The sequence below is a fragment of the Sycon ciliatum genome, chromosome 4 (genome assembly GCF_964019385.1).
Source record: "Sycon ciliatum chromosome 4, ocSycCili1.1, whole genome shotgun sequence".
NCBI classification, from domain to species: Eukaryota; Metazoa; Porifera; class Calcarea; order Leucosolenida; family Sycettidae; genus Sycon; species Sycon ciliatum.
Genome location: NC_088646.1, coordinates 16,299,138 through 16,317,355, shown reverse-complemented (window position 1 = coordinate 16,317,355; position 18,218 = coordinate 16,299,138). Strand labels below are relative to the sequence as shown.

The 18,218-nt window shown below is 47.3% G+C and overlaps 2 protein-coding genes across 2 annotated transcripts in view; one reads left to right on the top strand and one right to left on the bottom strand.

Annotated features, from left to right (window-relative positions):
- The first annotated feature begins 3,287 nt into the window (after positions 1-3,287).
- On the top strand, positions 3,288-4,974 carry LOC135814700 (ubiA prenyltransferase domain-containing protein 1-like). Its single transcript, XM_065327869.1, has one exon. The coding sequence runs from the start codon at positions 3,890-3,892 to the stop codon at positions 4,784-4,786; it is 897 nt and encodes a 298-aa protein (XP_065183941.1). The 5' UTR covers positions 3,288-3,889; the 3' UTR covers positions 4,787-4,974.
- A 7,365-nt stretch (positions 4,975-12,339) lies between these two features.
- The window catches only part of LOC135814699 (protein yippee-like 3), an 11,484-nt gene continuing 5,605 nt past the window's right edge, over positions 12,340-18,218 (bottom strand). The window contains exons 3-4 of the mRNA XM_065327868.1: positions 15,253-15,361; positions 12,340-13,214 (exon numbers count right to left, since the gene is read on the bottom strand). Of these exons, the coding sequence (XP_065183940.1) occupies positions 13,119-13,214; positions 15,253-15,361 (205 nt within the window). The 3' untranslated portion in view covers positions 12,340-13,118. The remainder of the gene's footprint in view (positions 13,215-15,252; positions 15,362-18,218) is intronic.

Sequence of the window (18,218 nt, the reverse complement as noted above, 5' to 3'; positions counted from 1 at the left end):
CGGGCCAAGTCCCCATCCCACTTACACCGGGCCAAGTCCCCATCCCACTTACACTGGGCCAAGTCTCCATCCCACTTACACCGGGCCAAGTCCCCATCCCACTTACACCGGGCCAAGTCCCCATCCCACTTACACCGGGCCAAGTCCCCATCCCACTTACACCGGGCCAAGTCCCCATCCCACTTACACCGGGCCAAGTTACTTACATGGCTCCAGACTGTACCTATGCTAAGGGATGTTGAACGACACCGAGGGACTGCAGGGGTGGTACTGACTGATACTCGAGTGGACAGACGACAGCAGCTCTTCATGTAGGTAGTAAGTATGGCACCGTGGCAACCATGCCCAAGTTTACTATTCCATTTATTTCCTTTTGATGTCCTTCGTGGGCGTGCCACTGTTCAACATGGCACATTGGCACCATCAGCTCAATGGAGAGTGCAATATCGTGAAGGTCTGAACGCGTGCTAAGGCCAATGATTGGCCAGTGATTGGCTGTCTACATGGCCACAGTCACGTGACATGCTTGTAGATCTACATCGCAACTATACTTGAACTATCTTATCCACCTCACCGGGATCTCTTTCCTCCATTTCCCCAGTTATAATTATGATTATCTTCTTTTCTGTAGTACCTTCAATTTTGTCTAGCCTAGTGCACCCAGCTAGCAATGACTTCGAGACCTAAAAGGTCGGCCGAGCTGGTCGGATCTCTCCGCCATTGCCGTTGTGCTGCTATCACTATACATCCATGCATGTATATATAATTATATTTCGCTCCTGCTCTTGTAGCAGTTGAGCACTCTTGCGTGAGGTAGTGCCTTTGCTGTTTGCGTTATGCAGAGCTCACTGACTTGTCAGTTTGAGCACTCTGGCAAGGTACGTTCGGGCATGGTTTAAATCTGGCTTTGGAAAATTTATTTTTCATTGCTACCAGGTTCGGCCTCATTTCCTCTGTGCTGAGAACACGGTAGGCGGATCGTGATGGATGCACTACGAGTACGTCCATACAATGTAAGTACAGTCATGTGTCATGTACATCTATCAGTCACTGGTCATCTAAAATGCAAGTTATGTTGATCAGTTAGCCACTTACCTCCTTGCAATAGGATGATACCACAGTCCACAGTCCACAGACTCGGTGCAGTGACCAAGGTGCGCGGATCGCCCATACACTAACAGTCATGTAGACCAGGATAGACATAGTCAACCACCCATCCAACTCCCGACTCCTCTGACCGTGTCCAACAAGAGTACTGTAGTGTAGGGTAGCTTGTTGGACCTCCACTAGACTCCACTCTCCAGTCAGGAAAGGCTACCGGCGTGCCATAACAATAACACAACAGAACATGTACGTCATGTACCGTACCCCCGGTACTGATTATATTACAGTGCATGTTTGACTGTTTTGTTTACTCTGGAACAGTTTTCTTCATCCCGGCTTGGCCTCAGTAAGTAAATGAAGCAATTCCACCTCACCACACACACACACACACACACACACACACACACACACACACACACACGCACACACACACACTCTCTCTCTCTCTCTCTCTCTCTCTCTCTCTCTCTCTCTCTCTCTCTCTCTCTCTCTCTCTGGCCGACCTCACGAACCAGCAGCACGACTCCAAGTTGTAGTATTGTAGACCGGCTTGGCCTATGAAAATCATTATTAGTACATTGGTGCACGGCATGGCATTATAGATGCCATTGTACTAGTACTAGAGGGCCTCGCTAGTTTTGGAGCTCTGGTTAGGACTCTGGTGCCAGAATCATTGCGATAATAATGTCTTTAGCTATCTTCTTCTTTGCGCTGTTTTTACCACCTCCTTACTGTACTTAATCCACTGTTCCTGTTCCTTTTCCCTTGCCTGTATTTCACCTGATGAGAAGGCTTGAAAGTAGACTTGTGAAAACAAAAACTTTCAAGATGTTCGTAATGAGCCTGAAGTGTGTCCTTTTTATGAGTATTAACAAGAGTACATAACCAGGTTATGTACTCTTGGTATTATCGCATTTTGGTTTCAGAGGAAACTGTATAATACTGTCTGTGGTCATACTCGTACTAGCGCCATTAGAAGTAGTGACTTGGGCGGTATAATAATAATAATAATTACTATTAATTAGCCTGTGATGAAGTTGGTTGCCCCTTATCATGAACTGACGAATTACAATTATTTAGACCTACGTGGTAACGCTTCCTCAGAATCCTGTTAGTTTTGACCGTGACTTGACTGGCTTACGTCAAGTACTGCCATCCGGAGCACAGAAGGAGACCGTTGCACTTACATCCGTTTCCACTGGGCAAACCAGTCTGCTACCTGCATGAAAGCTGCTTTTTAGCACCATTCCCTGCTCAGTGTTTCGGGGAATTCGCTCCTCGTTAGTTGCATGAGCCGCTCAGTTTGTTGAGTATGCTATCAAAAAGAGAGACGCTCTATTTCCAGCGCGACAAACACGACAAACACCTACTGACCTAGTACTAGTAGTACCGTACCTCGCCATCACGATTTTACGATGCCTGTGTAGATTTCTGGTCCTCAGGCTCAGCGCTTGTTCAGCACCTTACCTCAATGCTCCATCAATCATGAGCCGTGACTCACGCTGCTACATGTATCTGGTTTTCACAAGGTGTTTGTCGCGCTGGAAACGGAGCGTCTCTGTAAGTTTGTATCCCTGGTGATGTTTGTGCCTGGAGAGCACTACCGGTATTTAAAAAAATTATGTGGCCCACGCTCTTCATCTTCCTCAGCCTACTCAGGCCACCTCGGAGTACTCAAGTACTCAAGCTCAACTGATGAGGGGTGAATTCCCCGAAACACTGTGTATTGAGCAGGGAGTGGTGCTTCAGTTCAAGTTCTTGCAGGTTTGCCGAGTGGAAGACGGTTCGATGGACTTCTCGTATGTTCTGGATGGCAGTCCGCGGCGTGGGTCAGTCAAGTGAGAATCCAAGTCGGCAGGAAAAGCGCGAGCTCCCATGTAGAGCAACACACAATTCCCCAAGTATCGCCAATATTAGTGAAGTCGCACCAACCTCTTCTTCACGTAGATTTCTATGTCAGTCGTGTGTGTTGGCTGTTGACTGTTGTTTCTTTCTTGTAGAAGTCTGGTTGAAGATATCGAGGGCAGGAAAGGGGAATACCCTCTGACCTGGTGTTGTGTACTTTTGTGCACGTGAGTCAGATCATGCGATTGCACAACGCCCGGCGTGCACGCGCGTGCACTGCAGCTAGCAACTAAAAAATTCGAAAGTCGACCTTGAAAACAAGCAGTATCACTGTCACTGTGTGAATTTCTTTCAAGATATCACCACTTTCGCCACTGGGGTGCAGGGCTGATCCAGCAGGAATAACTTCTTTACACTTACATTTTTTGTAGTGGAAGAATTGTCTGTTGGTTTGTTGTGCACGAGTACTTGGTGCGTGTAGTTGGTGTTTCCAGTGCAGTGAAGTATCTTCATTAAAAAAATTGTTTTCAACGAGAGTCTAGAGAGGAGCTCGTAATTGATTTCTTAGAATATCCTTTCTGAGCTGTCACGTCAGTGTCTTTCGACCACTGTGTGTTCCCGAGGTAATCCATGTTCTACTCTGCGGAATACGTTCCTGGGAGCGGTCCACATCCAATCAACACCTCCTATTGTGAAGTCTGCTGCGCAGAGGTTGGCGCTCATGCAGAGTTCTGGCCAGCATAGCGCAAAATTCTGAACAATTGTTCTCAGTTCAGTGCATTCCCTGGCCTCAGTGTGGCACTGGCAGTGTGGGGCCTGGAGTTATTGTTCTCAGTTCAGTGCATTCCCTGGCTTCAGTGTGGCATTGGCAGTGTGGGGCCTGGAGTTGTGGCTACACCGTTCCTGCTCTGTGTGCTAGCTATTAGCAAACGCTATTAGCATGTGTAGTAGCAACACACAGGCATATGTGCTGGCGCTGCGTCCATGGACCTACGCACAGTCGGTGTTCCCTGCCGCACTCGGTGCCAGCATAGCGTACGCTGACATGCACGAAGTGCAGCTGCTCGCTGTGGTGCTGTCACTGCTAATTGTCCTCTCGGTACATTCTGCTGGTAATCTGGTGAATACGTACGACGATTACATACGAGGTGTGGACGATAGTGACTCGGCCGATGACCGTACTCTGGTTGACTCGCGCTTGACGGCACTGACCGTGCAATACATGGGCACGGGATTCTACATAGTTGGCCTGCTACTGTTCGGATGTCTGTGTCTCATCTCCAGGACGTCACCATTGTTGCTATCCTTCATGTTCTTCGGCGGCTTGTCCGGCTCCTTCCTCTACACACGTGAACCAGCCGTCTTGAAGCACATCGGCTGGGGAGATCTGGTGGTGGTGATCACGTTTGGTCCACTGACAACGCTCTTCACCTATCTTTCCACGGGCGGTGCTATCTATGCTGTACGATGGCTTGAAGTAGTAGTACTGGCTTTGCCAATGGCGTTCCTCACCGAGGCCGTCCTGCATAGCAAGCACACAAGAGACGGCGAGCGCAATCGCAAGCAGAAGCCAGCAACGCTCGCTTCGCTGTTGAACCGTGGCTGGTCGCATATCTGGTATTGTTTGATGATCTTTGTTCCCTATGGTTTCCTAACCGTGTTATCAGTCTGGTATTCCGTGCTGTTCTGCCTACCGTTTGTTACATTGCCTCATGCATTCACGATAGAAAAGGACTTCAGATTTGGTCGCATGCGATCAGTTCCACAACAAACTGGAAAATTAGGTGCCATTTTTAGCCTGTTGTATGTCCCAGTGTTTCTATATGTGTCCGTCTAGTTCATGAAGTGTTATGCTCATTCAACCCCCTCATCATCTCCCTTCAGTCTTCAGAGGTACACTTGACATACAAAATTATCACCACGAAATGGAAGATCATATTTAAAAAAAACTTTCTTTATTAGTTTTATATTTGAACAGGTGGCGAGCTCGAGGTGACAACAATTTTAAGATGGCAATAAACAGAATCAGCTGAAGCGACATGTTACGAAGGTTTTATTGAAATGTAAAGTGGTGATGGACCAAGAAATAACTGTGATGGAACTGTAATGTGAAAACAATAATAGGAACGAAGAAAAATATAAACATGCATCGAACTATGTTTCGCACAACGCTCATCAGGAAGCATCGTTGTACTAATTAAAAAATTGCAACACAGATTACTATAAAGGATCAATAGTGATATTATAACACCTAAACAATGCCAAAAAAGTATCACAAAGGTATTCTTGAACGATACCATGTGCGTGAAAGATAACAATCGAACACTCCAAAGGGACAAAATTCAAGATGAAACAACATTAGTGACAAAATTCTGGCCCAACACGGCCAGACAAACTGAAACACAACATTCTACTGGTTGAACAATTTCAAAAAGATAACACTCTCCTTTTGAACACAAAGGTCAGGCTTATGAATGCGTTGGAACACAGCCTCCAACACCTTCACCTGTAACTGACTGTCCCCGGGGAAAAAACGCGGCGTAATATGGCATAATTTGCGGTGAATTTGCGGTAAATATGCGGTGAATGTTATTGATATGCGGCAAGTTTGCAGTTGATATGAGGCAATTTTCAGTGAGTATGTAGTGAAATCAATCAGTTACAAGTCTCTGCTGTAAGCACTCGTCATATTTGAGTACAAAGCCGCCACGATGAGACGTTGCTGACCGAACAGTGCACTGTGTGTACCGTAGTTCCGCGCATATAAGCCCACGGGCCTATATCCGGATATAAGCCCACCTCTGTTTATAGGCCCATGGGCTAATAAACACACCCAAACACCGTTACGGACCCGTTTGTCAAAAGTATTTTTAGCAATACCGGTACAGAGCTGTTCTTGTTGATGAGCCAGAAAACAAGAAAGTGGAGGGTTAAAGAAAAAAGGAAATTGAAAAAGACACAAAACAAGTCCATTCCTGTACTCAAAAGTACCAAACGCGCTTGACCCCATGGACTCTTGACCGATAGTACAGCATGTCAGTGCAGACTACATTACCTGTACCGGTACCTACGGTAGGCGGACAACCGCGCACGGACTTGTACTTTTTCGCGTGCCAGCTGCCTTCAAAATTCGAATATAGGCCCAGGGCTAAAAAACGAACCATATAATACTGATTTTTTCCCGGAAATGCATCATTTTCGTATATTAGCCCATGGGCTTATATGCGCGGAACTACGGTACGTGTAGTGCAACAAAAAAGTTCAAGAACGCGGCCGCGGAATCGCGATTTTCCCCGGGGACAGAACTGATAACCATGACAACCACTGTTATGAACCCTCTAAGATTCTCTAAATTGTCAGGATCGTACGACCACACGGCACGAGGACAACTGTTTTCCTTTACACAGTATATTTCACTTCATCTGATAATTAACAATGAACACTAATAACACCAGCTATTTATAGCATGCAAAAACAGCGTACATGCAAAACATAAGCATATAAAACTGGACATAACAGCGTATACAGCAAAACGCACACAACGCATATAGCGTATGCCATGCAGCAACATCAGCGGTACGGCGGAGTCGAAATACAACATTTCAACGAATACAATGCCATAAGCGCGAAGGCCTTTCCCAATTGAGAACTGGTGGTTTACAACATTCTCCCCACCAAAGGGCTTCTCACCGCCGTACAACAATGCACACAAGTCAAAAACGATCCGGGGCTCTGACTACGCGCCCAGAACGGGTCATCTCCTGCTGCCGTGGTGGTGGTAACGGTGCTGACGGTTCATACGCTGGCTGCTGAGGGACGATAGCAGGTTGAGCGGTATCGGCAAGCCCAGGGGCCACGTCCTGTGACGATACTTCTAATGGCACTAACCTTTGGATCGGCCTCAACAGGGTACTGGTACTCAACTTAACCTTGGCAACACGACGCTTACCATCTCGACCAGGGAATAACTCGATGATCCGTCCCAAACGCCAGAACTGTTTGCGCTTGGTATCATCGAGAACAAAGACAACATCACCCATAGCTAAAGGGCGCGACATGGTCTGTTGGTGCTTGTTCAGCTGACTTAGGTACTCCACCTCCCAACGATTCTTGACATGCTCCAGTGTCCGACTGAGGTAACGCAATCTCGATGACATCTGCGCAGCGTCCAGGGTACCTGCTGGCTTCTCTGACGACATCCAGATGTTACCCATCATCATTGCAGGGGTTACTGGTGGCTCATCCAGGCTATCAGACACATAAGTTAGCGGACGACTATTCACCACTGCTTCAACCTCATACAAGAGGGTCTCAAGCTCCTGGACCTTCAGAAACGCTGTTCCCATTACCTTTTTCAAGGCACTCTTCACTGTACCAACCATTCGCTCATAGAAGCCTCCATGCCATGGTGCAGCTGGAGGATTGAACATCCATGGTACACTCAGTTTGTCAGATGCCGCCTTGAACGTTGTAGCGTTGTCAGACCTGATCCGAGACGGCAAACTACGTCTCGCGACAAACTTCCGAAATGCCATCAAGAATGACTCGGTACTTAAACTATCGACCATCTCCAAGTGAACTGCTCTGGTGGTGGCACACACAAACAATGCTATCCATACCTTCGGAGATGACTCACCACGGCGCACGTACAACGGACCAGCATAGTCGATGCCGGTAGTTGAGAACGGCCTCTCGTGAACAACTCGGTCTTCTGGCAGCGGCGGGCAGACTTCTGAGGCAGCCTTAGCCTTGTAGCGGCGGCATGTAACACATCGCTGAGTAATGTTGCGTAGCGCTCGTCGACCACCGATAATCCAGAATTTCTGACGGATGAACGACAAGACTCCTTCTACACCTTGGTGCATCCTTTCAACATGCTTTTTCTCCAACAGCAACTCGGTCAGATGATGTTTGCCTAACAGGACTGGGTGCTTGGCTCCATATGCCAACTCGCTGTGCTGAAGTCGTCCCCCGGCTCTGAGCACTCCATGCTCATCCAGAAACGGTGCAAGCTGATACACCTTCGACCCGGGCTTCACTGGTTGACCTTGCTTGATCAGCTCAAGATCCTCAGCGAAACATGCGGCTTGAACGATGCGGTACAATACGTTGTCTGCTGCAAAATAGAGTTCAGCACGAGGCTCAGTGTGCTTCCACTGCAACATCCGAGTCACCATGCCCTGTGCCCTCGACCATTTACTGAATCGGAGCCACCATTCCTTATCAGATTCTCGACTACAGGTGGTGGCTGACACTCGTACTTCTACACTGGACTCATCTGTAGCTGCGGTTGAGGATGCAGTGGGCCAGTCATTGGGCTCCGTGATCCAGGTTGGTCCGCCCCTCCAGAACGGACTACGGATCTGCTGTGCACTACTCCCACGCGACGGTAAATCTGCTGGGTTGTGAAGGCCCGGGCAATGGTTCCACACAATGCCGACCTTCTTCGATATCTCTTGGACTTGACTGACGCGGTTAGCCACAAATGTTTTCCATTTGTACGATGGATTACTGATCCAATGAACGGTAGTGAGACTGTCAGTCCAGCCATAGACTTGCGTGACGGTCACACGCAGCTCCTTCACCACAAACTCAGCGTAGCGAGCCGCTAGACATACTGCTTGTAACTCAAGGCGGGCTAACGTGGGCGGAGACACAGGTGCCACTTTGGCCTTGGCAAATACCAAGTGCGACTGTCCATTGACGACTGCATACAAACAACATCCAAACGCTTTCTCACTGGCATCGGCGAAGGCATGAAGCGCAATCGGCGTGTCAAGATTGCAGCAAATCCAACGTGGTATGTCAATGCTCACCACTTCGGCCAACTCTCCCCACCATTGCGCACATGCGGCTGCGATGCCATCAGGCAACATATCATCCCAGTCGCCTCCGACTTTCCAGGCTTGCTGTAGCAGTATCTTTCCCGGCACAACTGCCGGTGCTGCTAGACCTAGCGGATCAAACACTGATGCAACACACTTGAGGAGGGATCGCCGGGTCCAAACAGACGGCCTATCGGACTCGCCTAGCGCTGCTATGCTGAGCAAGTCATCACTGGTTTTCCATTTCAGACCGAGGACTTTATCTCCGGCCTCTGGATCGCACGGGATTTCGTTGCCTCGCCACTTGCGTAACTCCATGCCAGCATCCGTAAGCACACGCACGCTGAACTCTTGCATCTCCTTGGCTTCCGAGGCATTTGAGACACTAGAGACCAAATCGTCAACGTAGAAACTCGTGAGCAAGAGATCAATACGATCTCGCTCTTTGGGTGCAGACAACGCCCGTAGCTCCTTCAAGTGATGCTGAATCACCGCAGTAAGCATGTACGGCGAGCAGTTTACGCCAAATGGCAGTTTCGTTAGCCTCCAGGTTAACAGTTCATCGCTGTCGCTTCGACCGGGCCACAAGAAACGCAGGTACGGACGGTCTTCGGGATTAACCGCGACCATGAAGAAAGCCTTGCGGATGTCCGCTTGCAGCGCGCTCTTATATTCACGGAACCGTAATAGCATACCTGCGAGACTCGGCAATAGCGACGGTCCAGGGTCAACCATGTCGTTCAACGACTTGCCATCTGGCGCCGTCGCCGAGGCATTGAACACCACTCTTAACTTCGTGGTTGCAGCGTGCTCGCGGAATACACCATGATGCGGTACATAGTACCCGGCATCGCTCTCACATGGCTCCAGCTCAATTGCTCCAAGCTCGCGGTACTCCCTGATCAGCACATCATCATAGAGCGCACGCTTCCCATTCCTCTTCAGCTTTTCAAGAAGCCGCGTTGCGATGACTCTAGCTTGAGCATAGTTATCCGTTGGGCGACGCTCATTTCGCCACAAGAGACCCACTTGGTACCCGCTGCCCTGGCGACATAGCGGGAAAGATGGCAGGTGCTGATGTTGTTCTGGAGGTTCATCCAACTGCCATAGTTTGTCGATGTGGGCTGTGATACATGACACGGTCACCGGCTGACTGTTACGACTTGGTGCAGACGCTGGACCAGATAATACATTACCTATCTCTGTGTTCCACACCGTCTCACCATTAACTTCCTTCTTGCTGTGCAGTACCGCGTTGATATAGTCTGCACCAATCAGCATATGTATTTCGTCTGATGTCCCTTGTTGAGGCTTGTCACTCAGCTCTACTCCCCAACTGTGCCACTGCGCAATGGTCTGCGGACTTGCGCACTTCAGGTCCAGCTCAAGCGTTGGTTTCACGAACGCGCGTACCCGAATGCTAGCGGAGCTACCCTGGATCGTGATGGCGTACTTATCCATGCGCTGTTGGGTTGGTTCCGCACCGAACGGCTTCACCTCTACATTTTCAACCCCAACGTGTTCTGCATCGATTGCTGACACCAACGCTGCAGTCACGAATGACGCCTCAGCACCCGAGTCCAGGAACACTCGAACCTTCGCGTTTCGAGTTCTTCCCTCAACTCGTGCCACTCCGGTCATCAGCCGCACACTTGGCGAGTGTAGACAGCACGACCCAACATTCTTCTCCGTAACTATCTCAGTCGGTTTCTCCCGGCTGTAACCTGCTCTATCCAACACATCATGTATTAGCAGGTGGTGTTTCCTCTGGCATTTCGTGCATCTCGAGCCTGACCGACATTCTCTGGCCATATGGCCATACTTAAGGCAGTTCCAGCAGAGTCTCTCTCGCTGCAGAAAACCCTTTCTCTCTTCCTGTGGCAGCGACTTTAGCTGCTTCTCTGCATCTGCGACCGATATCGCCATGCACTGGGCCGACGCCGTGGGCCTTGGCACGGATCGTTCTACTGGCTTCCTGGCAGTATCACCCCGTCGTCCGTGCGCGACCTGGTAAGACGCGCCGTGCTCCTGTACCTGGCGCAGTGACATCCCGTAGCACTGCCGTTCGACCAGGTACGTCTTCATCTCAGGTCCGCATTGCTCCAAGATTACCTGCTTTGCCATTGCTTGCAGCACCGGGGCCATTTTACCTATATCGGCGCTATACTTGGTGCCCACCTCGCCATCTTCTGTCATAGCGAGTGTGGCCCACACCTCTACCTCTCGGCAAACACGGACAACGTATTGATGAAACGACTCATCTGACCGCTGCTTGCCTGTCAGCAATGTCTTCCACGCTTTATCCGGAGTCTTTCCGAGCGAGGCAAGCAACTCTCGCTTTGCTTCCTCGTAATTGTTGCATCCAATACATATCCTCTCCGCTTTGCTACCCGCTAGCGCGATGCGCAGTCGCAGCAGCCATTCGCTTTCTTCGAACTCGTTCTTGGAACAGATGTCCTCGAACAGGTCAAGATAACGCTCCAATGGCTGCGTTCCATCATATGAGGGGATTTTCATCAACGGTTGACGCCCCCCGCTGTGACTGGGAGATTCCTCTGTACCTCCCATCGCGGCTTTACCCTCACCCTCATGCGCATTGGCGATGCGCTCGTTAATCTCGTTTAGTGTTTTGGCAAACTCGGTGCGGAGCGCCTCCTCTCGCCGTCTGGCACTGCGCTCCTCACGCTCCGCGTACTGTTGGAGCCTCTGCTCCACATGTACCTTCAACAACTCGCCTTCTAATCCTAACCGCTCTCCATTGTCGATAAAGCTGGCTTCCAAATTGTTCCATAGTTCCTCTGCCATGCTCGCTCCTATCCTGGCGTGGTCGCCAAATGTTATGAACCCTCTAAGATTCTCTAAATTGTCAGGATCGTACGACCACACGGCACGAGGACAACTGTTTTCCTTTACACAGTATATTTCACTTCATCTGATAATTAACAATGAACACTAATAACACCAGCTATTTATAGCATGCAAAAACAGCGTACATGCAAAACATAAGCATATAAAACTGGACATAACAGCGTATACAGCAAAACGCACACAACGCATATAGCGTATGCCATGCAGCAACATCAGCGGTACGGCGGAGTCGAAATACAACATTTCAACGAATACAATGCCATAAGCGCGAAGGCCTTTCCCAATTGAGAACTGGTGGTTTACAACAACCACGACACAAAACGGAGAAACATGAATCAGAATACACTTGGCAACATTCAGGACAAGATACCAAATGACTATACACAGAAGACTTACGAGGTCGAAACACACGCCCACACTCACTCTCACAATCTCCCAAACCGATATTTTTTCATCGTTCCTATTATTGTTTTTCACATTACATTTCCATCACAGTTATTTCTTGGTCATCACCACTTTACATCTCAATAAAACCTTCGTAACATGTCGCTTCAGCTGACCCACTGTTGGATGTGTGGTGTCAGTGGACAGTGAGTGTGCATATCGGCCTGCACCATACCTGCACCATACCTGCACCATACCTGCACCATACCTGCACCATACCTGCACCATACCTGCACCAATAACAGAAAGCTGGTGGAAAGGGTGGTACCGGAGCAATGTTTGTGCTTAGATGTGCCGTGTTCTACGATAAGAATGAATGCGATGTCCAAGACACACCAGAGATTCAGTAGGCAATAAGTTCCAGGCGGTGTAACAGAGAGGTTGTCGACATTAAAAAAAAGAAGAAAAAAAGAAGCAGTACATGTACAAGGTTGATATACTATAACTGTACTATATGTTGAAGTCCTGTTGACAACAAAACCAATACCACGGCGAAGACGAGTAAGGAGCAGCAGGGGCGTACTGTCTCAATGCCATAGTGCATTGTAGATTTCATACCCTGTGTAGTACATACACTGTGTACAGTGGGAGATGCTGGATCAGAATGAGTGAGGATCAGAATGAGTGAGGATCGGAATGAGTGAGGTGCAGCTTTGAGTAAGTTACTGATAGGAAGAAAGAAAATTAAAATATTCACATCTGGGGTCCCCCCTAAAAATAAAGCGAGTATTGAGAGAGATACATTACGGGAGGTCCAGATTTATCACGGTCTATTCCTATCCTCAAAGGTCAATACAGTAACCATTATCGGTGTCTTCAAGGCCAGTTTAAAAAGCATGGTTAAGGGGGTTAGTCTGTACGAAATACTAGACGTCCATTTGGCATGTGTGTGCGTGTGTGTGTGTGCATGTGTGTGTGTGTGTGTGTGCGTGCGTGCGTGTCCCCTGCTGGGGTAGGGTGACAAATAGGGTTACTGAATTGTTAGTTTTGGATCCCACTCTGGGATGTGTCATGACACTGAGCGAAAGGAAATCACATTCCTCCCCAATTGTTATCCTTGTGCATTGCTACACATTCAAGGATATATTTCCCTTCTTTATAGCGCTGAGAAGTAGGCTGGGCTCTGACCTGTGTAATCAAATACCACACAACACAATAAAAGTACATTATGCCATGTACAATGTGTGCTGGTCTGGAGTGTACTACTGCCAAGAATCCATAATCCCCCAGAGTGCGCAACTTCACTGATCAGATCTGGGACGGCGAAATCCGTGTTGCATGTCATAGTGTGACATCGTGAGTAGGGGAAGTGTTTCCATGGTGGACCGCGTCGACGGAATGACGCAAGTCCGGCCCAAAAAATGACGTACGTCATGGATTACGCCGTCCCACAACTCCATCCCAGTTGCGCGCTTTGGGGGATGATGGACTCTTGCTAGCACCAAGAGTACATAAACCAGAGTGTGCAACTCTGGATGGTTCCTGTGGGAGCGTAATTCGTGCAGTACGTCATTTCTGACGGCATGGTAAGCCACAGGTACGGTGAAAAGTTGCGTAACCAGTCATGGTGGTGCAGGTCACTGAGTTTGTCCAGATTTCGGTTTTTTGATACGGATAGCCCGGTGACTTTACTTGTCGGTGGATGTACACAGTCACACAAAACACCGAAATCCTGAACCTGGACGTCTAAAATCAAGCAAACTTGGCTGATTTCCGGGCTATGAAACATGGAAATTTGAGCTGTACGCAAGTCGCGGCTTGGCTGACCTCATCAGGGTGACATAGTGCACGAACTACGCTGTTTCAGATCTGATATGCACAGTTGCACACTCTGGTTTATGTACTCTTGCTAGCACCAAGAGTAAATGAGCTCCCACGAGTGTGCAACTCTGCATATGGGGTCTCCGGCGGCGAAAGCTCACATCACGTGCTCCAAGTAGGATTTGTACTAGGTGCAACGAAGGCCAGCATGCGCACAGTCTGAGTATCTGCCATAATCATGCTGATGATTCGCATAGGCTGAGTGGGTTTCGGTCAGGGAGTTCAATTTCAGCCAAAATTATTACTATTCCATTTGTCACTAAAGACAACAGGAACACTGCAACACATGATGTGAGTTTCACCGTCGGCGGCGGATCCCGTAGAAAGGGTATCTAGAGCGGCACACTCTTGGGAGCTTATGACAAGCTATGCACGCTTGCTAGTACAAGCCATAAATTGTACAGTCGTCCCTCTCTAATCCGGCACCTTTCGCAACAGAATTTTCTGCTGGATAAACAAGGGTACTAGATTATCAAATCCTACCCTCCAACCCGGCCCACCTATTAATATTCCAACCCGGCCCACCTATTAATACATGTTTGTGCCGTATGTCAAAATGTAGGGATTTTTTGTGTCAATCCAAGTACATGTACTTTGTGGAATGCATGTCTACATGTTTAACATGCCATGTCTACATGTATAACATGCACTTGGGAATATCCTATGCACTGACCAAACTGACACAGCTGTGCACCGGTACGGTATGCGATGTACAAGTGCTGGATTAGAAATCGAATTATGTACAGTTTGAGTGATTTGTTGCACAAATTCGCTGCTGGAGGCGGAATTCAAGTGCCGGATTAAAGCGTAGAAAATGAACTGAAAAAATTGTTTGCCAGAAAGTGTGCTAGTTTGCAAGGGTGCTGGATAAACAAGTGCAGGATTACAGAGGGACGGCTGTAATAATTTCAATTTCACAATCTTCTGCACGGTATCATATGTGCGGTGTCTGCGGTGACAGAACTACAACGTACCTCAGGGTACGGTCAATAATATTAGCTAAAAAAAGTACCCTTCTGAATGTATTCTTTTTATCACAATCACCAATACATGTACTTCGAAGTAAAACAAACCCCACCCACCAGCCTTCACGTGAAATATAATATCTTTCAGCTCGCCGTGTTTATCACAGCTAGACCACTCTGACTTTGATGCGTTGAGCCGCTTTAAACAAAAAATGCTTTGTCGTTCATTAGACTTCATTGCGATCGGTTTGCCCAGTAACTCCGAGCTTCGCTGACAAGATTTAATAAGATTGAAACAGCTAGCTGTCCGGGGATTGAGTATTTTGCTCCTTTGACTCGACTTGGTTGAGCATAAGAAATATGGACAGCCATTCACTTACATATTTCCATCCGACGGCCGCTTCACAACCTTTGCAATGGATGTTGCAGATGTGATGTGTGCCACTGAGCAGCAGTTTTTCCTCGATGGGCCCAGAATACACGTTTACCCTTCACAGTACAACACAACACAGCACAGCACAGCACACACACACACACACACACACACACACACACACACACACACACACACACACACACACACACACACACACACACACACACACACACACACACACACACACACACACACACACACACACACACACACACACACACACACACACACACACACACACACACACACACACACACACACACACACACACACACACACACACACACACACACACACACACACACACACACACACACACACACACACATATAGCTCACTGACTTGTCAGTTTGAGCACTCTGGCAAGGTACGTTCGGGCCTGATTAAAATCTGGCTTTGGAAATTTTATTTTCATTGCTATCAGGTTCGGCCTCATTTTCTCTGTGCTGCGCTGAGGAGTTCACAAAGAACGAAACAGCATGCTGTCCGCAGATTGAGTATAATTATATACTCTTATATAGACAGACGTGTCAAGCTATACAATGCATTTATCACACCAATACTCCTGTACAATTGCTCAAGATGGGCAGTCCCAAGCAATGTCATCAAGCGATTGGAAGCATTCCACAGACGTCAATTGCGAACAGTCGTCGGGATCAAGTACCCTCAAGTCATCAAAAATAGCGAGCTGTATAAACGCACCAACTCCCAGCCCCTAGGGGAAACCATCGTGAGAGCGAGGTGGCGGCTCTTTGGCCATGTCCTGAGACTAGACGACGATGTACCAGCACGCGTTATGATGGCAGCATACTTCGAAAACCCAAGTTCCGCTGCCACCTGGCGGGGCCGGCCACGTACCACTCTGCCACTGAGTCTGCACCAGGACCTGCAGCGTATCGGGGGGTCACTCAAGAAACGCGAGGAACTTGAGAACCTCCATGCCATCGCCCAGTCACGACAAGACTGGAAAGACCTATGCAGCAATGTGATAAAAGCATACATCAAAGCCTGATACTGCTTCCACCTGTGGCAGCTGCATGGCTGTACGTTGTACCATAACATAAGTTCATTGGCTAACATATTTTTTGAAAATATTATCCTGTAAAAGAATAGGAATGTAAACAATATACCTGTGAAAAGAAAACACAACCTTTAATGCTACTAACACAACCTGTGACTACAATAATGATGAGATCAACCCCAAAACATTTCTTGCAGTTTACTTTCGTAGAGTTTGCAACTTTGTGTTCCTCAACACAACTTGCAGCTTTCTTCAAAAATATCCTCAACCTTGGTTCTGTCCTAGATCGTATATACATGCATTCATTGTTTCGTCTCATCATTATGGAGCAGCTTATGCGAAGGCTAGCCAAGCTTGCTTGGCGATGCCAACGCGGAAAAGCCTATAATAATAATAATAATGTAGAAAGGAAAAGGACATATGGATACGAGTTAAGAGTAACTCGCCATCACTGTAACTGGATACTATATACAGTAAGAAAGTGCAATAACTAGGCACAAAACTGACAAGAGTACTGAGACATTCGACGTCCTGACACCTAGCTTCAACACATCTCCGTAGCGCTAACTGACAGCCTTCCAACTTGGAAGGTTCAAGGTTATGGAAAGACCAAAGAGGGGAAGGCAAGCGCAACGAAAACGAGCAAAAGCTACAGTCCCAACGGAACAAAGAATGTCGATTGTTACTGGACGATGACGAGACCAGTACAATATTTGACAAAGCGGTCTAACTACAATTCGAAGCAGCAAAGCAGCACACCACTAAACTTGGGTGGGTCATAAATATCAAAGATAAGTAAAGAAAGGGGAAGCTTTGCGAAAAACGAATTGTACAAGCCGAAAGCCAAACTCCTACAGTACTCCTCATGCATGACATTGTGATGGACTAGTTGACTACAAAACAAGTTGTTTCACACGACGTACGTTTCGCCGTATGGTTCGTGACGGCTCATCAGGTGTGCAATTTGAAACTCGGATGTTGAGCCATAAATAAATGTAGAAAGGAAAAGGACATATGGATACGAGTTAAGAGTAACTCTCCATCACTGTAACTGGATACTATATACAGTCAGAAAGTGCAATAACTAGGCACAAAACTGACAAGAGTACTGAGACATTTGACGTCCTGACACCTAGCTTCAACACATCTCCGTAGCGCTAACCGACAGCCTTCCAACATATGTATAAATGAAACCTTAGCTCTCCATCTGAATAATAATAATAATACTTGAAAATAATACTCTCAACTCGTATCTATATTTCCTTTTCCTTTCTACAATAATAATAATAGTTGACATATATTATGAATAATAGTTGACGTCATCAGGTCAATAACTCAGATGAAATAATAATTACACTCTAATAAGTTACATTGGTTTGCGAATGCCCATGGTTCGAACTATTAGTTGAAGCACCTATTTGCAGAAAATAATAATATTATGATCATAATATTAATCACTTGCCAATAACAAAGACAACAATAATACCATCAGCCCCCATTCACCGGTTTTGACGGTGCTTCACTGATGTTGAATGAGAAGAATTATATTGCTGCCTTCAGTGCTATTGTGTTGCTGAAGGGCTGGATTTTGTTTTCTGATTTAGCTCTCTTGCTATTACTGTACCTGCTTGTGTTAAGTCTCATTCTCGCAGATTAGTTGTATAATAGATTGTACATGCATCATTGTAGATTTGCTGTTCACAGTATTTCTCTCTTTTTTCTTTCTTTTTTTTCAGTCTTCCTTATTACATTTTCTTCACATACAACAGCAGTACTCCCCATGGTCTTAAATGACCCGGGATGCTGCATAATACAAACACAAAACCAATAAAGCCACCCCCATAATAATAATAATAATAGACACCCTTAGCAAAAAACGTTATGTTCTA